The sequence below is a fragment of the Papaver somniferum genome, chromosome 10 (assembly GCF_003573695.1).
Source record: "Papaver somniferum cultivar HN1 chromosome 10, ASM357369v1, whole genome shotgun sequence".
Taxonomy (NCBI): Eukaryota; Viridiplantae; Streptophyta; class Magnoliopsida; order Ranunculales; family Papaveraceae; genus Papaver; species Papaver somniferum.
In genome coordinates this window covers 1,094,559-1,122,301 of record NC_039367.1, presented here as the reverse complement: position 1 = coordinate 1,122,301, position 27,743 = coordinate 1,094,559, and the positions used below count along the sequence as shown (strand labels likewise).

The following is a 27,743-nucleotide window of genomic DNA, read 5'->3' as shown; positions in this document are numbered from 1 at the left end:
ATGAAGACCAAGGAAATGAAGAGGTTGAACAACAAAGAGAACATGTTGAAAATGTAGAAGAAGAAGAACTAGGACTCGGAAAAGAAGGAGAAGTACAAGAGGAGGAAGAGGAGGGAGAGGATGAAGACGATGAAGAAGAGGGAGAGGATGGAGAGGAGGAAGAGGAGGGAGAGGAGGAATAGGAGGAAGAAGAAGAGGAAGAGAATGATGATGAAGAAGAGCAAGAAATTGTTCCTGCTAAAGAGAAAAAGAAGCCGAAGCCTCCTAGCAAAAGATACTCACACATTCCCCCTGCTAATTTGTGTTTGTCACCAGTGAACTCAACTTATAGTACTCCAAATGATGGAGGGGCAACATTGTTTGGCTACAAACACTCATGGGTTGCGAATATCTATGCGACAAAAGTATTCTTTAAGTTCATAGTGTTATGAACTTTTCTTATTAATAGTGTTTTGTCAAGTATTAATATTGTTATGTTCTTTTCGTAGGATCATAAGGATGCAGTTCGTCTTATTAAACGTCAAAAGGCATCCACATGGGATATTTATTTGGAGTGTGACGAGTTTGTAGCGAAGGTTAAAGAATGTGTGTTATGGAGAGCTATTGAGTTAGCACATGTGGAATTTGACGTTGTTGCCGTATCCGCACTTATCGAGAGGCATTATCCCGAGACATATACTATGCATCTTCCATTCAGCGAGATGGGAATTATCTCGAAGGTAAATGTCTTCGAGAAGGCTACAACCCCTCGATGAGTTATGAAGCTCTTGAAGAATTGGCTGGGATGCAAGAAAGTCTCAATGTGAGTTTATACATTCTGTGAGATCCCCTAAACGTGGCGATGAGTATAATCCAAGAGAGGCAAATGGAGCATTGAAGAAGAAGTTGAAGAAATTCAAGTCGGTAAAGTTTAAGGCAGCATTTGGAGAGACAAAAAAAAGGTGGAGAAAGGAAAGTTGGTGATGGACGGGGAGACCCTTAGGCATCATGTCACCTCTTATTGGTTATATATGCTAGGAACTGTCATTTTCCCCGACAATTTTGGAAATAGGGTGAATGCACATTATCTACAACTTTTGGAGAATCTCGATGAGATGAACAAATACTCTTGGGACACTGGTGTGCTTGCTTTTGTTTTAGAAGAGATGAGCAAAGGGTCGAGGATTAAGTACAAATTGGAGGTTACTTAACTGTTGTTCTGGTGAGTTTTTCTACATTGTTAATTAGCAAATTATTCGCTAAATTTTTCTGCTTCCAATTCAATTTTCATGTACGTGGATATTTTCGTATTTTCACCTAGGTTTGGATTTACGACCACTTCACTAAATTGGGATTGGCTAGGGAAAAGGACCCTTATCCCTATGACCAACCTACAGCAGGAAAATGGTTGTTGTTGGATGCACGAAAGAAGTCTAAAGAAGAGCAGTTGACTTCATTGAGGGAGAAATTGGATGCACTTACGGTGAACGATGTGGTATTTCACCCATACGCCGTACCCGATGATGTCTCTGTAGATGAAGACGACCTGAATGGTTTCTCTACCGTCTCGCCTTACTATGGACCAATTTGGTATCCTAACGGCTACGCAATATATAATCCAAGGAGAGTACTAAGACAACTTTGTTGCGTCCAAATGGATCCCGATGTGGAGAATGAAAATTTCACTTTGCTGGTTGAAGGAACAAAGAACACCGAGAAGTATTTTGAGCCAAAACATCAACCAACTCCTGCGGTAGCATATTGGAATGCATTTACTAACTACCACATACCAAAAGGTGATTTGGTACCTTGTGAGGGAGATGTAAATGCATGTGAGGAAGATTATATGGAGTTTTATGAAGAAACTAGTCATCCTTTTGTGATAAATAAGGAACAACAAGCTAAGAATGATGCGCGAAGGCGAAGACAAAGGAGAAGGAGGCTAAGAGAGATCATAAGGAGATGCCTATTTGTGGAGAAGAATCTAAAAGGTTATGGGATAATGTGGTAAGAGAATTTCTTTCTCTTATACTTTTCGATTATTTCAAAGTATTGAAAATATATTTACTTGTGCTTAAAATTGGAATTAGGTGTCGAAGGGTACGAAATTGTTGAAGAAATGGATGGCTAAAATCAAAAGTGGAGAGCCGATGTTGACTAAGGAACAAACCGACTACTACAAGCAGTGGGAGGGTCTCATAACTAAAAGAATGGTGGAGCCAAGTAGGTGTAAGCAATTAAAGAGGGGTCGACAACAAGGTGAAGGTCAAGTCGCGCTGTGGACGAAACCGGTGGAGGAGATGAAACCCCAAGTGATGATGAACTTCGTCCCAAAACTCGTGGTAAACAAGGAGGTGGTAAGAGGGGTCGACAACAAGGGAAAGGTTCAAGTCGCGCTGTGGACGAAACCGGTGGAGGAGATGAAACCCCAAGTGATGAGGAAGGTGAACCTAAAACTCGTGGTAAACAAGGAGGTGGTAAGAGGGCTCGACAACAAGGAGAAGGTTCAAGTCGCGATGTGGAGGAAATCGGTCTAGGAGACGATACCACAAGTGATGAGGAAGTTCGTCCCAAAACTCGTGGTAAACAAGGAGGTGGCAAGAGGGGGTAAAAGTGGTCGTTAGTGATTTCGTGTGATTTTAGTTTCAAAAAACATCTTAGTTATGAATTTCGTATGGTTTAATTTGGTGTGTTTGTATTTTTTAAACAATTACTTAAAGATTTCGTAGTTTGATATGTATAACACTTTTATATTTGTTTTAGAACCTTGTTTGTGTTTTCAATTTTTATTGGGTTTGTGTTTTCAATGTTATAAGACTGAAATGTAGAAATACAGTATGGTTTTCAGTGACCAACAATTTTTAAACTTGTAACCGAACTTGTAGTTCGGTAACCTGTGATAAATTACTGGTCACCGAACTTGTAGTTCGGTAACCTGTGATAAATTACTGGTCACCGAATAAATTCTACCAGGTTCCCGAAGTCTTAGTTCGGTTACCTCACAACATTTTCACTGGTTACCGAACATGTCTATAGGACGAAACAGTAAGCTTTCATCCATAAGATATTAGTTCGGTTAGCAGATCATTATTCCTTAAGTCACCGAAATCTTCTCTGGAGACTCAAATTTTTGGTATTGCACATGTTGGAAAAAGCATTCTCTTGAAGAAGAAATCACAGAAACCAGCTTTAGGTTAGAAGATCATTATTTCATAGGTCACCGAAATCTTCTCTAGATACTCAAATTTTTGGTATTGCACATGTTGGAAAAAGCATTCTCTTGAAGCAGAAATCACAGAAACCAACTTTAGGTTAGTTTTGGAGTGTTTTTTGTATCATATATGCAAACATTTTGGATGTGAGACTTCAACAAAACGTTCGGTAACCTCATGAATTTACAAGGTAACCGGACTTTAAGTTTGGTTAGCAGATCATTATTTCATAGGTCACCGAAATCTTCTCTGGAGACTCAAATTTTTGGTATTGCACATGTTGGAAAAGGCATTCTCTTAAAGCAGAAATCACGGAAACCAACTCTTAGGATTGTTTTGGAGTGTGTTTTGTATCATATATGTGTTCAGTTTGGTTGTGAGCCTTCAACAAAGCGTTCGGTTACCTCGTGTATTTATCATATAACCGAACTCTGAGTTCGGTTGGGTCGCAAATTTGTACCTCCTAAATGAACTTGTAATTTTTAAATTTAAATGTCCTTTAGCTGGCACAAATATAGTACATAATTTTAAAATTAGAATGTAATATCAAGTAACGGCTAATTTTATAGCCGTTATACACCCAAGTGGTATAAATATGGTGTTTCATAGTTAACATTTTGTTACAAAATTTCCTAAAAATGGCAGCTACTACTCCTAAATTTACTCTAGAAGAAGATCTTTCTCTTTGCAGAAACTACATATTATACTATCCAAAGAGGGGTGAAGAACGAAGAATGAATGGTATTATGAGTCAAAGTTATTGGGGGAAAATTCATGAGAAATTCATCTCCGACACAACAAACCCTTATAACCGTGATCATGTAGCTTTGTTCATTCGATTTGGAAAAATTAGAGATAGAGTTGTGGAATTTATGGATTTATTCTGTATTGTAAGGCGGTATCGACTAAGGGGTGAAGGATTCGATGAAATCATTTTAACATCAAAAAACGAATGGCAAAGATGGAAGAGAAAGGATTTCAAATATGAATATCATTTCCGCCTCCTTAAAGACTTTTTCATAACGTGTTTCGGATATTAGATGGTACGTAATTTTATTTTGGAAAGTCCTGTAAAAGTTCGGCATTGTCCTGTAATTTCATATCCTAACCGAACTTCTGTCTCGTACAGTTCGGCATTGTCCTGTAATTTCATTTCCTAACAGAACTTCTGTCTCGTACAGTTCGACATTGTCCTGTAATTTCAATTCCTAACCGAACTTCAATGTCAAATTCATCAGTTAAAATGTTAGGCTTCTGAACTACAGTTCGGTAACCTGGTAAAATTTGTTCGGTTGCCGAACATGTGTTCGGATGCCTGCAATATTTGGGCATCTAACCAAACAATAAGTTCAGAAATCTCTATATTAAAATCTGCCAACCGAACTATTATCTGGCAACTACATAAAATACTAACATTTTCTCAAAAATTAATTCCACTTTCAAAAAACATAGTATTCCATTGATAACCATACTTAGTTCCATTACATTTGTCATTTAATCATCCGCAAGTGAAATGTGACCTTCATGTACAATTTCTTCCGACTTCTTCAAAGCATTCCACATCTCCATGTTAGGCTCATACATGATACACCAACCCAACATTCTATCCGGATTAAATGCAGGCCAATAAGAGGTTCCACATATTGGAGGCAATGGATAATTGGGTTTTAACCATAGGCCTATAAATTGGTTGTTGTTAATCAATGCCATCACACATCTCCTTCGTTTTAGTTGCTCGACACATACGGTTGTTTTCGGGGTGAAGGTGAAACTAGCATATTTTGAGAAATAATGAACCACACAATTGAATGCCTCGTCGATTAACTATCCACATATAGGCATTCTCATCCAATAATCCAATGTCATCAGTTGGGCCCCATGAAGACGAATTTGATACCTAACAAATTTCTCATTGACACTACCCTCCCCATCGCACAACATTGTCTTGTAAAAGGCCGGATTCACCTTTAGTTTGGACAACAACCTTTGTCTTATATGAGTGGTTGCACACCCATTATTTCGCTTGGCACCTTCGATGAAAGGCCCAATTTCTTGATTGACAACATGAAAACCACAATTACCATCCGGAGGAACGTCGTCGGTGGATATAACGTATTCTCTAATGTATAGAGGTAGCTCATTCAAATAGTCTTTATTTGGAGCCTCAAGCTTTACGTCTAGGGAAGATGGTTGGATGGGGCACATTGGATACTTAAGCTTCACGTCGCCGTAAGATGGTTGGTTTGGTTGTGATGGACACATCAGACCCATTTTCTTCAAATCTCGCTCACTTGTTTCGCCTTTTTCCTCAATACTCCTACCCCGTTTCTTGGTTTTCTCCAAGTACATTGCCGCGGTATATTCATGGCCACAAGGATCTCTAGTATTTGCGTTTTGCTCACTTTTCTTCATGCGTAACACCTTTGCATATTCTCGTAGTTTCTTTTTTGCTTGGTCTACCTTTCGGTTTGCCTTTTTCCGGTTCATAGACATTCTCTTGCGTTTGTGGATATATAATTTTCCTCATGTCATCCCAAAAGATTTTTTTTTGGAGCTTGTTCAAACCACGATACATCTCTAGTACGGTTCTACCCATCTCATTATCACCAAACTCTTCTTCGGCTTCTTCTCCCTTTGGAGGAGGGATGAAACTTAGATGCTTCCAAAATGGATCAATGTCGCTTAAAGGGATTACGCCATGCTCTTAGTTGATTATCATATGGAGACAAGGGAGTCTCATAGACTTCTTCATGTTACATACACACACCTCATCCGCCTTGGTTTCCCACTTATCAATCAACTCGACTTCTATAATCAACAACTTCATACATTGCCGAGATACGTTGTAATCGATCCCCTTGAACAATAGGTGGTCGGCATATTTTTCGTTTATTTTGAATATACGGATTTCTTGGAACTTCTATTTAATTCAATCAATGTCACGCTTGAAATAATTTTCCATAGCATTCCACACGGTTACAAAGTTATCAACAGATCCAAAGAGATTCTTCTTCAACCGGTGGTGATCCGACTCTACTAAACTTTTCTCTTGATTTCCCAAGTGTTTATATTGGTTGGTATTGGCATAAACAAACCTTTCTTTATGTGGCTCCAACCATTGGCGAAGAACATACGATACAACACTGGGGTAATCTGGAGTATCCCAATGGGCGATAAACTCCGAAAAATTTAGATAATACTCTTCCTCGGTAAGGGACCAACACAATGATTCTCATTCACCGTTGAATGCAACCCATTTAGTGTAATTTATATCGTTTGTTTTTAAACTTTCTCTTTTGCATCCGCTCGTTCTTTTTCTAGTAGCATCTTAATTTCTTCATATCCTATTTTCTTGGGTGGACAAATTATTGGTTTGCACCCATTCATCAAATTACACCATATATGGAACGTACAAAGCATATTATGTGCTAGTGGGAACACTACCTCTATTGCATTCATCAATGCGACATCATTATCCGTCACTATAACCCCGGGAATATCATCACCTCGGAAGATTGTCTTAACTTGTTTTAGTTCCCAAATGTAACTAGGTTCTTGCTCATATCTTAAGAAACAAAACGCCACGGTAAACGGTGACTTCGTCGAAGTACGCCCAACAATATTCAACAATTGCATCTCGTACTTGTTCGTCTTATAAGTGCAATCCATTATTATAACTTGGTGAAAACATTGAGCCAATTGAACACTCGTCGGATGCGCAATAAAGAGTTGTGTTATCTCTCCTTCTGAATCCACATCCTTTTGAACCGCATAGTTTTTCTCTTGGGCCAAAAAAAAACAATTGTTGCATTACTTGTCTATCTCTCCATTCCTTCCTTCTAATTGTCTCAATTGCATTGTAAATTGTGGACAAAGATGAGTGGTTATCCTTGTTATCCTCCATTAGTATTTGGAGCATTTTAACCGATGAAATACCCATTGTCCTCATTTTAGCTACCTTGTCCATCTCTTTAGGAGTTAGCTTTGCCTCCATGAAATGTCCTTCAAGATGCTCCGGACGAGGATGATTATGACAACCTTGCATAACCCTGTAGAGAACCCATCCACCCGTATCTTCGTTTAAATTAAATGCAAGCTTGAATGGGAAATTAATCTTCTTTGAGAAAGTTTTGTTCTTCCTATTTGTCTTTCCTTTATAAACATAACCCTTCCTCTTGTGGCTTTTTTCGGGATCACCGCTTCTCTCACAAACCATTTCAAAGAGAGTTTTGCTTTCTCTCCCATTCATTACTAAAACACACATGTCTTTTTGTGCATGTTGTCTAGACCAAATATTTGCATCTTGTATTGGCCAGGCCTTGCCCTTTAATAGGAATTTAAAAACAGTCCAAATTCGTCCTCAATCAATGAATCACCTTAAGGAATACAGTAACTCGCTTACAGGAGATTCGCGAGTGTTTCGATGGACTTACCTCCCGTACCAGACGGGGGATGAACCGTTGTCGTCGACCCGGGCCACGACTCCTATGCCGTGTGCGAACCCGAGGTGCCGAGACGATATAGTAATCGTCGTCCTTCCCTGCACACAGTTTATATAATAAATTTTTTTTTTTTTAATAATAATACCCTTCCGTAGGGTTAAAAAAAATAAAGTCCAATTGTTTAAAGTCCAAAGTCCAAAATAAATAAATAAAAAATTACAGTTTTCCTCACACACTCAAAAAAATTAAAAATTAAATCCTCAAATTGTCCTTTTTTTTCTTCTCTTTTCGCTTTAAGCTTTTTCCTCTCCAAGTCCTTAGTTTTCACTTTGAACCTGCAAAATAAAGACAAAAAGAAACGTAAAAAGGAACAAACAATTATAAAAAAAATAATAAGCCTAAAAAAAATATTCTACCTAAGCACAAATTCGCGTCGGCGGCGCCAAAATGATTAATGATTTAATGGGGGTTGTAGTTGTAGTTGTAGTTGTAGTTGTAGTGGTAAGGGGTATCGTTCAAACTCGAACTTGAGAAGGTGATGAATTTTTAGATTTAAGAATATATATACAAAAATATTAACAGTTTGGGCGAGAGGTAACCAAGACACTAGATTCCACTATTATGCAAAATTGAATGATAAATATTTCAAAACTCTATTCAATTCTTAAGTCCTCTTTTATCTTTAATTCACTATCAATCATACAGATTCTCAAACATTATTTGCAAACCTTAAGCATAGATTATCAAGAGATTAAACCAAGCATAACCTATCAAACTGAATAACAAACAATTAAGACAATCATTCAAACAATTTAAAACTCTGCAAAAGCAGCGATTAGGTGAATTATATAATTAAATGAAATAGTTACACATTTATGTTGCGTGAATAGATTCCTCCATTGCCTTGGTTACGAGGGAATAGCTCATCATAGTATAAATGATCTCAAAATAATTTATTATGGCTCAAAAATGGTTTACAAATGATGAGAAGAAGAGAAAAAGGTGTAAACTGTAATTTGCGACGCACAAAATGCGTCACAGAATGAACGATAAATGACAAGTGCTGCTGCTTAAACTGTACTGCGACCCACGGCTGTGCGTCTTATACACTGTTCATAAACGACTGCGCTTGCGAGTCCGTTCTTCGTGTTCTTGGCCTTCATCATCAGCAGCAGCAACAACAGCAGGAATCTTGCTGTTCATCTTGATTTCTTGCTCCTAAGCTCTCCTCAAGCCCCCAAACTCTCGACCCCCTCTCTTGTGACTGTAAGCACCTATTTATATCACAACAGGACCCAAATCTCTCGAGTTTAATGGACAAATATTCTCCATAACTTCGCTGTTAATTACAGGATTTTATTTCCTTCTTTTTTTCTCTGCACGCATCTTCTGGTGATTCCCATGCATCAAAAGTTCTTCAAACACGCGCCATACACTTCCTAGAATGAGTAAAACTCTTTTAGGGAATAAATATCCAATTAACTTTCACAAAACAATTCGAGAAAATCCCGAGAATATTGCCTTCTCTGTTTTGCGCTGTAACTTCTTCCCACGGCTTCCTTGGCCCATTTTGCTCGATCAAAATGCTTGTACTAACTCTGTCCTGTGAATTCAAGCCCAGCCCAATTGATTTCAGGTGTTGAATCTCGCAAAAACACGTCCAAAAATTCAACTCCAAATCATGCAGACGATAATTAAGTTTCTCGCCAATTTTATTTTTTTAAATCGTGAAGAAGGTGTCCCCCTAGTAGTTTGGGTGGAAACATCATTTTTGGGGTGTAAATAGCCATGGGATGCCCTTATCCAACCAAGGGGTTCCTTTAGCAATTCATCCAGGATATTTTCCGCACTTTTTCGGGGTTCCTCCGGGACATTTCCTGGGTACTTCCGGTACACCTCCGGGGTACTTCCGGTATACCGTCAACGGAGCTCCAAACGCCGCAGTTTTGACCAATTTCTCCACAAAACTTTATTTTTCCAAAAACACCTAAACACCATAATGAGAACAAATGGGTACTAATAAGATACATAAAAGAGATCAAAATAGACACATAAATGCGTCTATCAAATACCCCCAAACTTATTATTTGCTAGTCCTCGAGCAAATTTTATTCTTGAAAAGTGACCGAGTTAATCTCGGGTGGGTTTATCAGAGGTGTACCCACAAAAACCAATACTCCAGACCCTAACTATCTACGCAAAATCTTGGAAAGCACTAAAGAACCTCCTTGGTTGGCATACTTATTAATTATAGTAGGAAGTACCCTGATGCGAAATTCCAATTACTGTACACGAGTTTTCGCTCATGCATACTAAAATTCATATAAGTGACAAAGCTCTACTAAGATAGTTTCACGATGGACATCATACTCGGAGTCAGACTGATCACATGAAAAGATTAAGAAGATGGAAAAAGAAAAATGTAGATGGTTGAAAAGTGAATGGTGTTTCTCATATCTGTCTGAAGGCCACTGCCAGAATGAACCTATCCTAATGGAATGAGATACCGGTCTGACTAATATCAACACAACTGGCATATACAAGGGAACCAGTGGTCAATAACTTAAATCTAGATCAACAAACTGGCAAATACAAGGGAACCAGCAGTTGACTACACATAACAATAACCATTTTTTTTTTAACTTAACGGCATGAATAGATCTTTTTGATCCAAGCGCATGCTTCTTGTCAGCAGATTACACGATAGTTCCCACGGGTCCTGCATTCCACGCTTGCTTAGGCGACGGAAACAGGGAGAACACACACATATTGCTATCCAAGTGTTAGTATTTATTCCGATTGGTCTACTGGTCTGGTCTTTTTTTTTTTTGGTGAAATAGGTAACTCAGTCAATCTATTTCACCCTAGCAAAGGTAACAACTTGAATCGTGTGCCCCACCAAATCATTTGAAATAAAATAAAACTAAAAATAGAAAGTGAAAAGGACTCGACGAGATATGGCTAAACTATCATGTTAATTCTAACACCTGAGCTATGTGCTTTTATGAATAGACTCTATAGATGTTTCCATCTAGTCAGATTGGTTCCTCAACTCCTAAAACAAAAATATTTCCATCCACTTAGATTGGTTAGTGCTATCCTTAATAGGCGTAAATTTTTAGGCTCTGGAGTTTATTTATTGCAACTAAAAAGTTTCTCCCATACCCCCAAACTTAAATCTAACATTGTCCTCAGTGTTCTAAAGATGAAACTAAAATCATGAACAAGGAGAAACTGTTACCATTTGAAGCGAAAGAGTTAAGGAAAGATATTACCATGTTGAATGGGGTTGGGTTACCTCCCAAAAAGTGCTAAGTTTAAAGTCTTCAGCCAGACGTAGGAAAGGTTTAGTCAACTCGAACCGTATAACAGTAGCCGGAATAACTGTGGGTCTTTAAAACCAAAAAGAGCTGACAAAAGGAAACTACAGTGAACCAACGAAATGAACATGTACTGCATACCCTTATCTAGTTTCCTGATGAAGATACCTATGTCCCATTGTGGTTCAGGTTCTATGAAAGGATCTTGATAAAAAAATTTCATTGGATGCACTTCCTCATAGCTAAGATCCAACAATTCAGGTTTAAAAGTCTGGAAAAACTCAATTAAAAATAATAACAACCTGAATAAATGGGGATCCTTAAAGTCAATCAGATTTGACTTACACAGCTGACCACAAAGAGAGTGGTGGTCTTCCTTAAACAGATGTGTCGACCCTAATCTCCTAAAGTAATTAGGTTTAGTCTCACAACTTAATATTCGACACATTTGGAATATAAACGTTCCCACAGTTGGAAGAAAACTATTTGGTGGGAAAACAAAGTCAATCTGGGGATCATAGCCTGGGCAAACCACATCAACCAGAGGATGGGTTTCTAACGACTGAACTTCTTCTTGGACATCATTAGGTTCGGGAAAACGAGTATGAAGGTAATCTTGTAAAATGATTGAGGCACATATGTCAAGTACCAAGTGAGGGACCTTTCTAAGAGTTAAAGGTAAGGCACTAGGAAGGTGATAATCACCCCCAAACTTAGAGTTTTCAGTGTCTCTAGCTAGACTAGTCACAATCTCCCTAATTTCTGGATCATTAGATTCTTGAAAATGGTCAATTGATTCTTCTAAGTTATTATCAGGTGGTGCATCTTTACTCATATTTAAAATCTCTACGAGTTCATGTTCTTCGTCTAAGACTAATGTTTCTAAATCGCTAGACTCTAAAACAATATTCTCAGAATAAACTCGTTCCTCTAGACCATTATCGGCTTCGTAATCCTCGTCTAAAACTGTGGTATCTCTAGTCAAATCCTCGTCCTTTTGAATAGGTGAATAATTATTAAAATTATTTGGATTTGAACTAGAAATAACATTATCATTATAAGGCTCAACTGGAGAAACAAATTCCTGATTACTCTGCCTACATATTTCAGATTCTTCATCATCACTATCCTCATCATCATGATACAATTTTTGAAATTCAAGAATTCTCAATCTTTGTTCCAAACTACATGGTCTATGTTTATAATATTTCTCATAGATCGTTAGAGGTGATTCCTCAATAAAAGTTGGAGTATCCATATATCGCTGCCCATGCATATATTCACCAAAAGTCATTTCCGAAGACGTCTCTTGATAACGAGAATTCCTAGACATATATTCTCGCAACGTCATCGCAGGTGGCGTCTCCTCAAAAGGATTCATCACCGAAGAAATATAAACTACAGAGGGATTCTATAAAATCACAAACAAGGCCGACTCGACTCCACCAAAGCAAACCTAAATATTTCTAGCAAACAAAAAGCATGATGGCTCCACTTAGATTGTTTCTAGACCAACTTCTATCTTTCGAAAGGGAATTCGTTGCAATTTGAGCAAACCCCTCTGGAATCAATCCGATTCAAAGTAAGTTGAATTGAGGCGAGGGAAGCTCAGTGGAGCTTTGATACCCAAGGCCTCACCGCTATCACAAAACGGCGCAGTCACGCATTCAACTCACAGAAACCATCATGAACTTTGGAGTGTGCTTAAAGAGCAACCAATATTTTTCGAACGAGTTTCCTATTAAGCTCGTTACCCTATCAGTCTCGTTATATTCCAAATTTTAAGCTTGGGTTCGCGTTAGGTTTCGTTTTCCTAAGGCGGGCAAGAAGGGAGCGGTGATGAAATCCGAACCCTTATCTTGTATTGGCCAGGCCTTGCCCTTTAATAGGAATTTAAAAACAGTCCAAATTCGTCCTCAATCAATGAATCACCTTAAGGAATACAGTAACTCGCTTACAGGAGATTCGCGAGTGTTTCGATGGACTTACCTCCCGTACCAGACGGGGGATGAACCGTTGTCGTCGACCCGGGCCACGACTCCTATGCCGTGTGCGAACCCGAGGGGCCGAGACGATATAGTAATCGTCGTCCTTCCCTGCACACAGTTTATATAATAAATTTTTTTTTTTTTAATAATAATACCCTTCCGTAGGGTTAAAAAAAATAAAGTCCAATTGTTTAAAGTCCAAAGTCCAAAATAAATAAATAAAAAATTACAGTTTTCCTCACACACTCAAAAAAATTAAAAATTAAATCCTAAAATTGTCCTTTTTTTTCTTCTCTTTTCGCTTTAAGCTTTTTCCTCTCCAAGTCCTTAGTTTTCACTTTGAACCTGCAAAATAAAGACAAAAAGAAACGTAAAAAGGAACAAACAATTCTAAAAAAAATAATAAACCTAAAAAAAAATATTCTACCTAAGCACAAATCCGCGTCGGCGGCGCCAAAATGATTAATGATTTAATGGGGGTTGTAGTTATAGTGGTAAGGGGTATCGTTCAAACTCGAACTTGTGAAGGTGATGGATTTTTAGATTTAAGAATATATATACAAAAATATTAACAGTTTGGGCGAGAGGTAACCAAGACACTAGATTCCACTATTATGCAAAATTGAATGATAAATATTTCAAAACTCTATTCAATTCTTAAGTCCTCTTTTATCTTTAATTCACTATCAATCATACAGATTCTCAAACATTATTTGCAAACCTTAAGCATAGATTATCAAGACATTAAACCAAGCATAACCTATCAAACTGAATAACAAACAATTAAGACAATCATTCAAACAATTTAAAACTCTGCAAAAGCAACGATTAGGTGAATTATATAATTAAATGAAATAGTTACCCATTTATGTTGCGTGAATAGCTTCCTCCATTGCCTTGGTTACGAGGGAATTAGCTCATCATAGTATAAATGATCTCAAAATAATTTATTATGGCTCAAAAATGGTTTACAAATGATGAGAAGAAGAGAAAAAGGTGTAAACTGTAATCTCGACGCACAAAATGCGTCACAGAATGAACGATAAATGAAAAGTGATGCTGCTTAAACTGTACTGCGACCCACGGCTGTGCGTCTTATACACTGTTCATAAACGACTGCGCTTGCGAGTCCGTTCTTCGTGTTCTTGGCCTTCATCATCAGAAGCAGCAAACAGCAGCAGGAAGCTTGCTGTTCATCTTGATTTCTTGCTCCTAAGCTCTCCTCAAGCCCCCAAACTCTCGACCCCCTCTCTTGTGACTGTAAGCACCTATTTATATCACAACAGGACCCAAATCTCTCGAGTTTAATGGAAAAATATTCTCCATAACTTCGCTGTTAATTACAGGATTTTATTTCCTTCTTTTTTTCTCTGCACGCATCTTCTGGTGATTCCCATGCATCAAAAGTTCTTCAAACACGCGCCATACACTTCCTAGAATGAGTAAAACTCTTTTAGGGAATAAATATCCAATTAACTTTCACAAAACAACTCGAGAAAATCCCGAGAATATTGCCTTCTCTGTTTTGCGCTGTAACTTCTTCCCACGGCTTCCTTGGCCCATTTTGCTCGATCAAAATGCTTGTACTAACTCTGTCCTGTGAATTCAAGCCCAGCCCAATTGATTTCAGGTGTTGAATCTCGCAAAAACACGTCCAAAAATTCAACTCCAAATCATGCAGACGATAATTAAGTTTCTCGCCAATTTTATTTTTTTAAATCGTGAAGAAGGTGTCCCCCTAGTAGTTTGGGTGGAAACATCATTTTTGGGGTGTAAATAGCCATGGGATGCCCTTATCCAACCAAGGGGTTCCTTTAGCAATTCATCCAGGATATTTTCCGCACTTTTTCGGGGTTCCTCCGGGACATTTCCTGGGTACTTCCGGTACACCTCCGGGGTACTTCCGGTATACCGTCAACGGAGCTCCAAACGCCGCAGTTTTGACCAATTTCTCCACAAAACTTTATTTTTCCAAAAACACCTAAACACACATAAAAACACCATAATGAGAACAAATGGGTACTAATAAGATACATAAAAGAGATCAAAATAGACACATAAATGCGTCTATCAAACTACACATCCAGAACGGTTCAGTTACCTCGCAAGCTAAATTTGGTAACCGAACTAGGTTGACCTAACCGAATTTTTTCCAGAAATTTTGAGTTTGGCCAAATTTTTGCACAATTCAAGCTACATTAACTAAATATGTGGCATACCTGAGTACCCATAGCTTCATCTTCAAGTTGTGGATGATAAAATCCATCATTTGTTTGGTTAGCTTGAGTTTTGGGCAAAAAGCTTTCATCATCTAACAAATAACTCATTTCCGGATCATTAGAAGTATTGACAAATACACAATGAGGTGAAAGGGGTTCTGATTCTGAGGATGAGGTATCATTACATGAATCAACCAAATCATAATTATTAAACTCGAAAAAAGATTTTTTGGGTTCACCCATCTTCTTCTTCATATTTCCTCCTCCTTCTTCTTATCTCTCAATAATAATATTATAACAAAACAATCCCGCTAATATAACTCAGTAATCAATAATCACTAACTAATGAGTTACTAATCATAACAGTAACACTAATTAATCATCACACTAACTAAGTTAATCATTAAGAGTAAAGTAGGTATTTAAAAAAAATCAGATAAGGAGTGATTAGAAACTACTACCAATAACCACCCCAAAAACTTAAGAGTAGTCCCCCATTTTTTGAGTAGTCCCCAAAAAATGGTTCGTTATTTTATTTGTAGAAGCTCATTATACTTTGGGTATATGGCAACTGGGCCAAGAATAAAAGAATAGACAACATCTGCATTCTTTGCGACTCCAAATCTTCTCCCATTTAAACGAACACTAATTTTGGGCATGCCTAAAACTTTAAAGGCATACAAAGGACTAGTCCTAACTTGGGTGACCTTATAAGGGGTACCCTATGGGGTGGTTCAATTACCTATATGCCCTTAAATTCTCTAAATTACTACTAATCTATCCCTATCCCTAATACAAAAACCTATAATCAATAAACCAAAATCAGTTTCATATCCCTAACCCCTTCTTCTTCCTCCTCCAAAACAGCCGAACCCTTCTTCTTCCTTTTTTTTCATCGTATCATCGCGGAAATTTAATCGTCGATTCGTGAAAATTTAGTCGACGATTAAACTCATCTATATAATGGTTCGCCGTAAGCCAGTATCTCGTTCTAATCGAGCGATTGAACAACCCATTGAAGAAGAAGAAGATTTAGAGAGTGAAGAAGAAACTCAAAATCAACCACAAAATTAACCGGAAGAAGAGATTTAAGAAGAACCAACTCCACAAATGAGAATAAGAAGGTTAGTTTTACAAACCCATCTCGTATTTGATGTTTTTGATTGGTTTGATTGATTTAATTCGTCAAAATCATGTTTCTGCGGTGGTTACAGGGTATGGTTCGACGCAAAACAAATCTTAGATGTGCGCCGAGCTATTCTTGAAACTGAACCCTGAAAGTGCATATGAACGGCTCGGCGTATATCTGAAATCCGTTTTGAGCCGAACTTGGTGACACAGAGACTTATATTTAGGATCGGCTTATTCGATGGTGTTAGTTTTGTGCCGAATATGTTTTGTGAATTTCAGAAATTTTGCATGTGCATAGGATCGGCTTGTATGGTAGTATTAGTTTTGTGCCGAATAATTGTTGTTTGAATGTCAGAATTTTTGCATGTGTATAGGATCGGCTCATATGGTAGTACTAGTTTTGTGCCGAATAAATGTTTGAATTCATAAGTCTAGATTCGGCTTATTCGATAGTATTAGGGTTGCGCCGAATATCATTGTTAAAATTTCATAAATTTTACTAGTGTGTAGGATCGGCTTATTTATATGATATCATGTTGCGCCGAATACATGTTTGAGTTCATAATCATAGATTCGTCTTATTCGACGGTATCGGTTGTGAGCCGAATATATAGGATCGGCTAATAATTTTGCATGTGCGTAGGATCGGCTTGTATGGTAGTATTAGTTTTGTGCCGAATTATTGTTGTTTGAATTTCAGAATTTTTGCATGTGCTTAGGATCGGCTTGTATGGTTGTATTAGTTTTGTGCCGAATAAAGGTTTCAATTCATAAGTTTAGATTCGGCTTATTCTTTAGTATTGGTGTTGCGCCGAATATTATTGTTAAAATTTCATAAATTTTACAAGTGTGTAGGATCGGCTTATTTATATTATATCATGTTGCGCCGAATACATGTTTGAGTTCATAATCATAGATTCGGCTTATTCGACGGTATCGGTTGTGAGCCGAATATATGGGATCGGCTTATAATTGTTTTGTGGTATGAGCCGATCCACTCTCTGTATAAGCTAATAAAAATTTCAAGACATGATTCGGCTCATATGTGTTATTTCGAGTAAGCCGAGCCTTCTTATTTTCTTACAAGTTTTTGGCTTTCCAAATCTCTTTGTTGTTCGAATTAGTCTTATAACTTTCATACTTGTGTCAGGACCAATGCAGCCTCAAAGAGGAAGAAGATGGAGGTAACACCTTCTACTTCTAAAACTCCCGATCCTAGAGGAGGAGGTAAGAAAAACTTGGGAGCGAGAGGTAGAGGAGGAACTTTAGAAGAAGTAAGAATTGAAAGACAAGTAAGAATTGAAAGACAAGAAGAAGGAATAGCTGAAGATGAAGAAGTTTATGATAATCAAGAAGTTCATCAAGAAACACAACCCCAAGGAAAACCCAAGAAAGACAAGAAAGGTAAGAAGGTGGCAGAACCCGAGAAAGAGAAGAACGATGATGATCGACGGATCACTGGTTTACACATTCCTGATGAAGATGACGTAATTACACCTCGATCATATGGTTTGCCTCATGGTCTTCCGGAAGATGGAGGAAATGTGTTGATTGGTTATGCCGATTCTTGGGCGAAGAGAATTTATGAAACTCCTGATCACAACCGTGCAGTCCGAGTATTGAGACACCAGAGGGCAGCGGAATGGAGTCTTGATGAAGAGGTTCCTGAGGTGATTGCTTACGTACAAGCCAGTGCTTTATGGCCTGCTATCAATTATGGACATAAGGAATATGATAGTGTGTCGGCCTCTGCATTTACCGAGCGCTTTTGTCCAGAAACTTACACATTTCAATTACCTTTTGGAGAGATTTCAATCACTCCTGATGAGGCTAGTAAGATTACAGGTCTTAAAGCAAGGGGTGTAAGTGTGGATGCTGGTTTTTATGACATGAGTTGGGATGAGCTATCGTCCAACCCGGTAATGATGCGTCGGAAGATGAAGACGAAGGTGGAAGAAGAGGTGGTCGTGGAACTAAGAAAAGGGGTCGTGGTTAAATGCCCTTTTATGTACACTTTTATGGTACACTTTTTCTTAAGTTTTAAGTACACTTTTATGGTGTTGCAAACACTTTGCTTTAAGATGCTGAACTTTGTTTTTAATGGTGCTGGGATTGGGTTATGGACACCGTCAATTTCATGTTTTAATGAATAGCTTAACAGTTATGTGCCGAATTTACATAGTTCGGCTTATCCTCTAATGTTAGTTACACGCCGAATCATTTGTCCTTCAGGTTCGGCGCATTCGATAATCACATTATGTGCCGAACTATGAACATTTACAGGTTTCGGCTTATACGATATCCTCAATATGTGCCGAACCGCGAACAATATTTTAACCCAAAAATTAACAAATTCATGTTCGGCTCAGACGATAATCATATTATGTGCCGAACCTTGAACATAAGAGGTTTCGGCTGATACGATATTCTCCATATGTGCCGAACCAGTAACAATATTTCAACCCAGAAATTAAAAAATTATGTTTGGCACATACGAATTTGGATATGTAAGCCGAATTAGTAATGATTCTATTCCGGGCTATTCAGGATGTTGTTCGGCTTACTATGAAACTTTCATATAAGCCGAACTAGTGTCTAGCAAAAGGGTGGGAATTGGAAATTATAGGTTCGGCGCATGCAGTAAACAGATTCAGTAAGCCGAACCGTTCATCAATTGGTAGATTCGGCTCATAGATGTGAGCCGAACCTCAACCTGTTTCGCCGAACCATGATTCATAATCTAAGAAATCAGCCATTTGGGAATCATTGGTGTAGTTGATGTGTATTTTCCTAGGTTTTTTAGATGATATATGACCCTCCTCATCCTCCATTGAATCAAGAATTATAATATTCTCACTTTCTCCTTCTCTTTCTCTCCTTCTTAACCAAACCAAAACTTTGATTTTTTTTCCTCATATTTTTCATCTAAACAACTCTTATAATTCTGAAAATTATCTTAATCTCTAAACAAAATATTTAATCACTAATCAAGATTATTAACACTAATACGTAAAGGGCATATTTGCCATTAAAAAAAATTGGGTTAAGGGGTTATCTGATTTTGCTATTCAACAACCTTTTTTGTCTTCATTCAGTATGCCTTTAAAGACTTTGGTATGCCCAAAATTATGGTTCATTTAAACTAGTTGGTATAGCACTTAAAGATCATTTCAGTCTGTTGAATTTCAGAATATTCACTGAAGCTTTAATTCTAATGCTGATAAAGCAGCAAAGTATTGTAGACAGAATAGAGTAAGAGTGATAGCTGATAGGAGAATGGTTGATTGATCAACCTCATTTCATTACTCAAATCTCTGTAACTTGATTCATTCCAATAAATATTTCTTTTCTGGCAAAAAAAAAAAAAAAAAAAAAAAAAAAAAAAGGAAAATGACAACCTTGATCATACAAGAAATTTATGCAGACGGGAAAGTGTCAAGTTTGTGCATACAGGGAAATGACAACCTTGCCAATCATGTATTATGTTTTCTGAATTAAAATCGAAATCAACAACAAGAGATCAATGCAAAAGACAATAAATACTAGCAACAACAAAAACTATGGATTTTGATAAATATCATTGCAACTTGTAAGAGATTTCGGCATCTACCACAAACATAAGGAAATTGTATCATATTTCAAACTCAAAGAACTCGAAAAACAGCTCTCTTGGCTCATCCGGGTTTGATGGGTTTGATGAGATTCGATTCCACATGTGCAAGTTCACAGACCATAAAGAAGCACCTGAGAAGAGTGATAGAAAAATTAAATATATGAAATCGTCAATAAAATTTCTTGGGTCAAACAATTACAATCTAACAGGAAAAAGGACTGAAGGTCTTTCCTCAGATATTTTGATTAGAGAACGCGCAAAAAAGAAACTGAAATTGATAAGACAAATTCAACTTACTTAGAATTTTAACAAGATGATGATTTTCTTAGAGGTTGTAGGAAATGTTAACAGCATCTCACTAAATCTCGTCATCCGTTTCTCCCTTTCCAAGTCTTGTTCAGTTGAATAACTGGTGAGTACCACTTTCTCCAAGACCGTGGCATGTTTCAACAGAAGCTCCAAAAACTTCAGTTCAATAGCATTCCCACGAAGACCTTTAATATCGGCAATCTTTAGATGACACATCCTACTCGGCAAAGACAACCCTGCATCCCAGTTGTCTCCTATGTCATCTGGATCAAATACTACCTAGACAATAACCAAATATGATATTAGAACTAACCAAACTTCACAGCACACAGATTTAGGTTTCGATGATTATAAAAAATTCATATGAAGTGCTTGATGAACACCTCTTTATAATATGGACACACTGGAGCCTTGACATTAAGGAGATGGATATTGAGCATTACGAAGCATTAAGGAAAGAAACTTATTTAGACTTAATGAGTTACTTCGAGTGACATAAAATAAAAGTAATGACAATGAATTTAGTTAAAACCTGTGATATCTGCAGGAAATGGATTCAGCATTGGGAGAATTGTTTAGTATGAAGAATATTGAACGCAGGCAGTTCCGAGAAAGGTAGGTCTGGAGCTTCAAATGTTGAATATTAAAATGTTCAGTCGGTTGAGTTTGCAGTATATCAGGAGCTCCACCAAAAGCCTTGCGTGTGTAAGAAACAAAATAAGAGAAGTGTCATTCATATTATAGTTACAATGCAACAAACACAAACACAAAAATCTATCAAATACATAATAAGAAAATATGCATCCTATGGTGGAACCGCCTAGCCTTGAGCATATGCAGCTAGAATATCTCATCCATTAATCACCAACTCCTTATTTAGTTATCAAGCACAAGTCCTTCTGGTTACAAGAGCAAGATAATAGCTCATTTCTTTCCAATTTTGAGGTTTGCAACATAGATTATTGAAGGCCTTTTTTTTTTTGCAGAGCTACTATACCAGCAGAAGTAGCGGATATACAGATTCACATCAAGCATCCTCGTCTACAAGCAGGCGACAGGCGTTATGCTTTACAAAACTGTGTCAAGGCAACACCAATGCATCTAATTATGGGTTACTGCAAGGTGCATTTAGGAGCTAGCCTAGGGAGCCCCAAAAATATTAGGATGCACTTAGGAGCTCACGTAATGCTATATTATTCTTGTTTCATGTATTGCTTGATCCCTTATTTTTCCTTTTCTTAATTATGGTGGATTGGAAATTTCTTCACATTCTCTGTATGCGTCTTAGATACGTGCAGACAAAATCCCACACATATGTCATACACAAGCATAATGTGTAACCTAAAGCACTGATGCATGGAGCGCATGGCCGTGCACCTCGCTTCCGAGACAACATAGAGAGCAGACATAAAAACAAAATGGTTTCTATAATAAAATTATTGTTAAAAGGTATAAAACAACACCTGATCATGTCCACTCAAACAGCACTTCAAAAAAATTGAACTCAGAAGAAGATCAGAGGCCATACCTCGAGGAAATTATGATTTAAGGTTAAGACTTCCACGTTATGAATCCCTCTTAGAAGTCCCAACGCACGGGCACAAATTTCTGGCACTTGACTTCTAATGCGCATGCAGCGCATCTTAATATCAGCAGTGGCTAGAGATGAAAGATTTGTCAAAGTGAAATTTGTCGACATGTAACTACGGAAAATGAAGGATGACAGACTTGGAGCATGCAGTTTAACCTCTCCACTGCTATCATAATAAACCCGACTATCAAACTCAAAATACTTAAGTTTAGGCAAGGAAACGTTGAGATTGATTTCAGGAAATGGATTATGACTTACTTTCACAATCAACGATTCTAGATAAGGAAAACTCGAAAAGAGCCTATTCGTTAGTTCTTCGTCCTGAAATGATATATCTCGAAGTATAAGAATCAAGGATTTGAGCAGAGGTAAACTCATTTCATCATAAGGTAGAAAAATCTCTGAGTCATAATCACTATCTTGATAACCAAACAATTGAAGCTCAAGCCTTTTCAATGATTTACAAGTACATAGACAAAGAGGGATCTCAAAATCTGTCAGGGGTTAGGTAAATACACATCTCTTGAACATTATGGCTGACAGCAGTGGCAATCCATCTATGTATGCAGCTATATATTTCATCAGTAGTCTTAAAATAGAGATCATAACGTAGATCAAACCTTATCTGGTAAAAGATAGGATGTGTTGAATTAAGGAATCTGGTAAGTTGCTAACCCTATCTGAAGATGAAGAAGAACTTGGGTTTCCTCTTTTCATTTTTCAAACAGTGAGAAGAAATGCAAAAATCGGATTCAATAATTTTCACTCAAAACTGAATATACTATATAATAAACCTTAAGCTGATCTTGATTAAAGATAAATCTCTAGGAAATCGTCAATGGTGGGGAAGAATGAGGATGTGAATTGAATTTGAAGAAGGTATTCCAGTTATTCTGGGAAGAAGTGTAAAGTTCAGAATTTCTGTTTTGCGTTTACTGATACTGTGGAGATAAGCCGAAGCTTCGTTTTCTCCGCTGTACAGTAAATTTCCTTCTTTGGAGTCAGAAGGTAAACAATACACTACTTGTCATTGGAATTTCAAACGGTTTGAGAATATGGTCCAAGTTGGACTACCGATAAAATGAGCCAACTTCTCTCATCTCGTCTTACAAGTCGCCGTTATTTCAACTCTTTTAACCGATACAAAAAGAGTTTTTTTTTTTCTTCGTTGTCTTGGTCAGACAGCATGAACTTCTTTTTTTTTATCAGTAAACTCAATAGTAGTTGAGATGGGAGAATGCATGGCAAGAAGAGAAGCTCTGAGTTTGGCAAAGAGAACGCAGTGCTCAAAAGTTCAGGTGAAGGCTGATGCAAAGCTTGTTATTCAATCAATAAATGGAATCTCATTACTCATTCAACCGGAGAATAGAAACCTAATTAAGGAGATTAAGCAATTAGCTTTAAACTTTCCTCGCTGCATTTTTTCTTTTACTAAGTGTGATAATAACCAAATAGCTGATTATATCTCTAAAACTGTTAGAGAAACAGCTTGGAATAGAAGCAGATGGTGTTTCTTCTGCAGCTGTTTGTGATCTTGTGGCAAAAGATCAACAAAACATTTCTACTCAAAGGCAATAAAATTTTCTTTGTCAAAAAAAAAAAGATGTAATTATCTAGTATTCATTAATCGTCAAAAATATGAAAAATTGAAAATTTTACAAGAACATCAAACTTGAAAAGAAGCTTAAGAGAAGAGTTGTGCTAAGCTTTTTTTCATTTCAATAACATCAATGAGGTTTAAAGTAAAGATGCAAGGATTTTTGATGTTCTGCCATAAGACAATACTCCCCAAGCATTACATGGTACCCATCTCCTTATATCTCTAGAAGCTCATTAGACTTGGGGTATATCAAAAAAATATTACAGGAATTTCAAGAAGCCCTCTCCAAAAACATTTGCTGTACCTTACACGTGCACTATCAAAGAAACAGGACAATATGTTTTTTTAGGATGCAAAAGACAATAAACACCAGCAACAACTAAAATTATGGATTTTGATAAATATTATTGCAACTGAGAAAGAGATTTCGGCATCTATCACAAACATAAGGAGCCTGTATCATACTTCAGAATCAAAGAAATCGAAAAACAGTTCTCTTGCTGGTGTTTATAAGTCTAGAAGCTCATTAGACTTGGGGTACATCAAAAAATACTACAGGAGTTTCAAGAAGCCCTCTCCAGAAACATTTACTGTACCTTACACATACAGTATCAGAGACACAGGACAATATGTTTTTTTAGGAGTCAGATGATGCAAAAGACGATAAACACCAGCAACAACATTATGGATTTTGATAAATATTATTGCAACTGAGAAAGAGATTTCGGCATCTACCACAAACATAAGGAGCTTGTATCATACTTTCGGAATCAAGGAAATCGAAAAATAGTTCTCTTGGCTCATCCGGGTTCTATGAGATCCAATTCTACCTGTAAGCCATCAATAAAATTTATTGGGAGTCTAACAGGAAAAGGGGTGTAGGTCTTTCCGTGATATCTAAATTAGAATGCCAAAAAGAAACTGAAACTGATAAGACAAAGTCAGCTTACTCAGAATTTTAACAAGATACGGATTTCCTTAGACGCTGTAGGAAATGTTAACAGCATCTCACTGAATTTCGTCATCTGTTTCTCCCTTTCTGAGTCTTGTTCAGTTGAATAACTGATGAGTACCACTTTCTCCAAGACCGTGGCATGTTTCAACAGAAGCTCCAAAAATTGTAGTTCAGTAACACGCCCAAGAAGACCTTTAATCTCGACAATCTTTAGATGACATATCCTGCACGGCAAAGACAACCCTGCATCCCAGTAGTCTCCTATGTTATCCGGATCAGATTTTACCTAGACAATAACCAGATATGATATTAGAAGTTACTAAACTTCACTGGAGGCTTGCCATTATGGAACTGGATATTGAGCATTACTGAGCGTCAAAAAGAAAGAAACTTATTTCGACTTAAAATGAGTTACTTTGAGTGACATAAAATAAAAGTAATGACAATGAATTTAGTTATAACCTGTGATATCTGCAGGGAAATGGATTCTATAGTGGGAGAATTGTTCAGTACGAAGAATATTGGACGCAGGCAGTCCCTCGAAAGGTAGGTCTGGAGCTTCAAATGTTGAATATTAAATTGTTCAGTTGGTTGAATATTAATTGAATATTAAATTGTCCAGTATATCAGGAGCTCCACCTAAAGCCTTGGGTGCATAAAGAACAAAATAAGAGAAATACCAATCAGATTATAGTTACATTGCAATAAACACAAAACAAAAATCTGTCAAATACATAACAAGGAAATATGCATCCTATGGTGGTGGAACCGCCTAGCCTTAAGCATAGGCAGCTACGAAATCTCCCAACGCTTTATTTAGCTATCAAGCATAAGGCTTTCCAGTTAGAAGCAAATGCAACAAAGGCCTAAATCTTTCTGGTTAAGAGCGAGATAGTAGCTTATTTCTTTCCAATTTGGAGGTCTGCAACATTATTAGTGAAGGCCTATAATTTTTATTTCTTTTGAAGAACTATTACACCAGCAGAAGTAGCGGATATAGAGATTCACATCAAGCGTCCTCGTCTATAAAGCAGACGCTATGCTTTACAAAACTGTACCAAGGCAACACCAGTGCAACCAGTTAAGTGTCAATGCAAGGTGTGATTAGGAGCTCACCTAGGGATATCCCAAAAATATTAGGGTGCGCTTAGGAGCTCATGTAAGGTTAAATTATTCTTGTTTGTGATTTTTTGTTTCAGATATTGCTTGAACCCTTATTTTTCCTTTTCTTATGGTGGATTGCATGCATTGGAAAAACTTCTTCATGTTTCGTATTTGTTTCAAACACATGCAGACAAAGTATCCTGCACACACATAATGCATAACCTAAAGCACCGATGCATGCAATGCCTGGCCGTGCAACACGCTTCCCGGACACACACATAATGTGTAACCTAAAGCACCGATGCATGGACTGCCTGGCTGTGCACCATGCTTCCGTGACAACATAGAGAATGCACATTAAAAAAATGGTTTTCTTTAAAAAAAATCTGCCAAAAAATATAAAACAACACCTGATGACCACCTAAACAGCATCTCAGCTACTTAAACTGGGAATGGGGTTAGAGGCCATACCTTGATGAAATTATGGTCTAAGGTTAAGACTTCCACGTTACGAATCCCTCTCAAAAGTCCCACAGCACGTCGGGCACAAATTTCTGGCACTTCAGTTCGAATGCCCAATTTCACTTGACTACTAATGAGTATCTTAATATCAGCAGTGGCTAGAGATGAAAGATTCATTAAAGTGAGATTTGTCGACAAGCAACTATGGAAAATGAAGGATGACAGACTTGGAGCATGCAGTTTAACCTCTCCGCTGCTTTCATAATCCCAAGTATCAAACTCAAAATGCTTAAGTTTAGGCAAGGAAATATTGAGATTCATTTCAGGAAATGGATTACCCTCTAATACCATAACCAACTATTCTAGAGAAAGAAAACTCGAAAAGAACCTATTCGTTAGTTCTTCATCAACAAAGAATATATCACAAAGTATCAGAAGCAGTGATTTCAGAGGTAAACTCATTTCATGATCAGGTAGAATAATCTTGGCTTTACAATAAGTATCTCCATAACCAGTCAATAGAAGCTCAAGCTTTGTCAATGATTTACAAGTGCATAGACAAAGAGGGATCTTAAAATCGTCGGGGGTGAGGTAAATACACATCTCTTGAACATTATGGCTGACAGCAGTAGCAATCCATCTATCTATGCAGCTATATATTTCATAACAGAGATCATGGAATAGATAAAACCTTTGTATATCAGAGTTGTTGTCACGAAGACTGGGCACCTTGTGCACAAATTTATAAAGCGCCCTTCATCATTTGAGCGATTGGCATTACAGAGATTTAGGACGGGCAGAAAAGTCCACATATACCGCCATCTTTTAGATAACACACAAGTCTGGACTGCAAATTTCATATTAATAGAAGATACGATGTGATGAATTAAGGAATCTGGTAAGTTGCTGATCCTATCTTTTTCTTCATCATCATCAACAGCACCATTTTCATCATCTTCAGCTCTTCTTCTACTACTCCTATAACTCTTCTCGCCTTCTTTTCTTCCGCCTGATGATTGATTTTCAGCTTTTGAATTCTCTGGATCTTCTACTCCTTTCTCTAGATACTCAATATCATCGAAATCCATAACTCTAGGGTTTCGAATTCCAGAATTATTATCCAAAAACCCTAGATTATTTGGGTAATTTTTCTTTTTCTTACAGTAGAAGTGAGATATTTGGAAGAACCTGAAAAACCCTAGGTTTAGATTTTCGTTCTTCTTTTCTCCTTCGACTGATTTTGAGTTTGTGAATTGTGAATGTGGTACGCCGGGGGTGTATTTTATAAGGTTGTCGTCTGTGGGTGATTGATAAGATTGAGGAACTTGAGTTTCCTCTTTTCATTTTTCAAAATAGTGTGAAATAATGAAAATCGAAATTTCATTCAAAGTTGAAGATAAGAACCTTACATCCATACCCAACTCTCTGGGAAATCGTTAATGTTGAGGGAGAAAGGAGATGGAAATTGTATTTAAACTTAAAGGTATATTCAAGGTATTTTGGGGGAAAGGGTAAAGTTCTTAAGAGCAACTGCAATGGACGAGTAAACCCAAATTTTCAGTCGAGTGGGCAGGCGTAGTGGGACGGATCATCGATCAAAATTTGATCAAAGAGTAAAATCCAGACCAAATTTGGTCTGCGATCAAGACCAAATCCAAATATAGTCGGGCGTTGATATAATCTCCGCTACACATCGGGCGTTGATATAATCTCCGCATTCATCGGGCGTTGATATAATGTACGCTACACAAGAGGCGTTGATATAATGTACGCCTGAAACGGGGCGTTGATATAATGTACGCCCGATGGGGCGTTGGT

General features: G+C 37.5%; 1 protein-coding gene and 1 long non-coding RNA gene across 3 annotated transcripts; both read right to left on the bottom strand.

The window, feature by feature from the left end:
- Nucleotides 1–19,710: 19,710 nt before the first annotated feature.
- On the bottom strand, nt 19,711–22,763 carry LOC113319168. Of its 2 annotated transcripts, XR_003345177.1 has the most exons (5): nt 22,425–22,763; nt 21,742–22,125; nt 20,746–20,909; nt 20,202–20,492; nt 19,711–20,035 (listed from the first exon to the last, which is right to left on the bottom strand). XR_003345177.1 is itself a non-coding variant. In XM_026567448.1 (4 exons), exons 1-3 carry the CDS (start codon nt 22,180–22,182, stop codon nt 20,489–20,491), a joined length of 609 nt encoding a protein of 202 aa, XP_026423233.1. In that variant the 5' UTR covers nt 22,183–22,763; the 3' UTR covers nt 19,711–20,035; nt 20,202–20,488. The 2 variants fall into 2 exon arrangements, 1 of the variants encoding a protein (XP_026423233.1); XM_026567448.1 differs by having other exon boundaries at nt 21,742–22,763.
- A 727-nt stretch (nt 22,764–23,490) lies between these two features.
- LOC113319343 lies at nt 23,491–27,388 on the bottom strand. Its single transcript, XR_003345385.1, has 4 exons — nt 25,935–27,388; nt 24,822–25,005; nt 24,355–24,645; nt 23,491–24,234 (listed from the first exon to the last, which is right to left on the bottom strand). It is a non-coding gene; the product is annotated as an uncharacterized LOC113319343 (long non-coding RNA).
- Nucleotides 27,389–27,743: the final 355 nt, after the last annotated feature.

What these genes read in the sequence shown, in the direction of transcription:
- LOC113319168 (XM_026567448.1), bottom strand. Translation starts at nt 22,182, where the DNA reads ATGAGTTTACCTCTGCTCAAATCCTTGATTCTTATACTTCGAGATATA. An exon ending in TAAATCATAATTTCCTCGAG is followed by an intron (nt 20,910 to 21,741) that starts GTATGGCCTCTG and finishes TACACACGCAAG; the next exon opens with GCTTTTGGTGGAGCTCCTGA.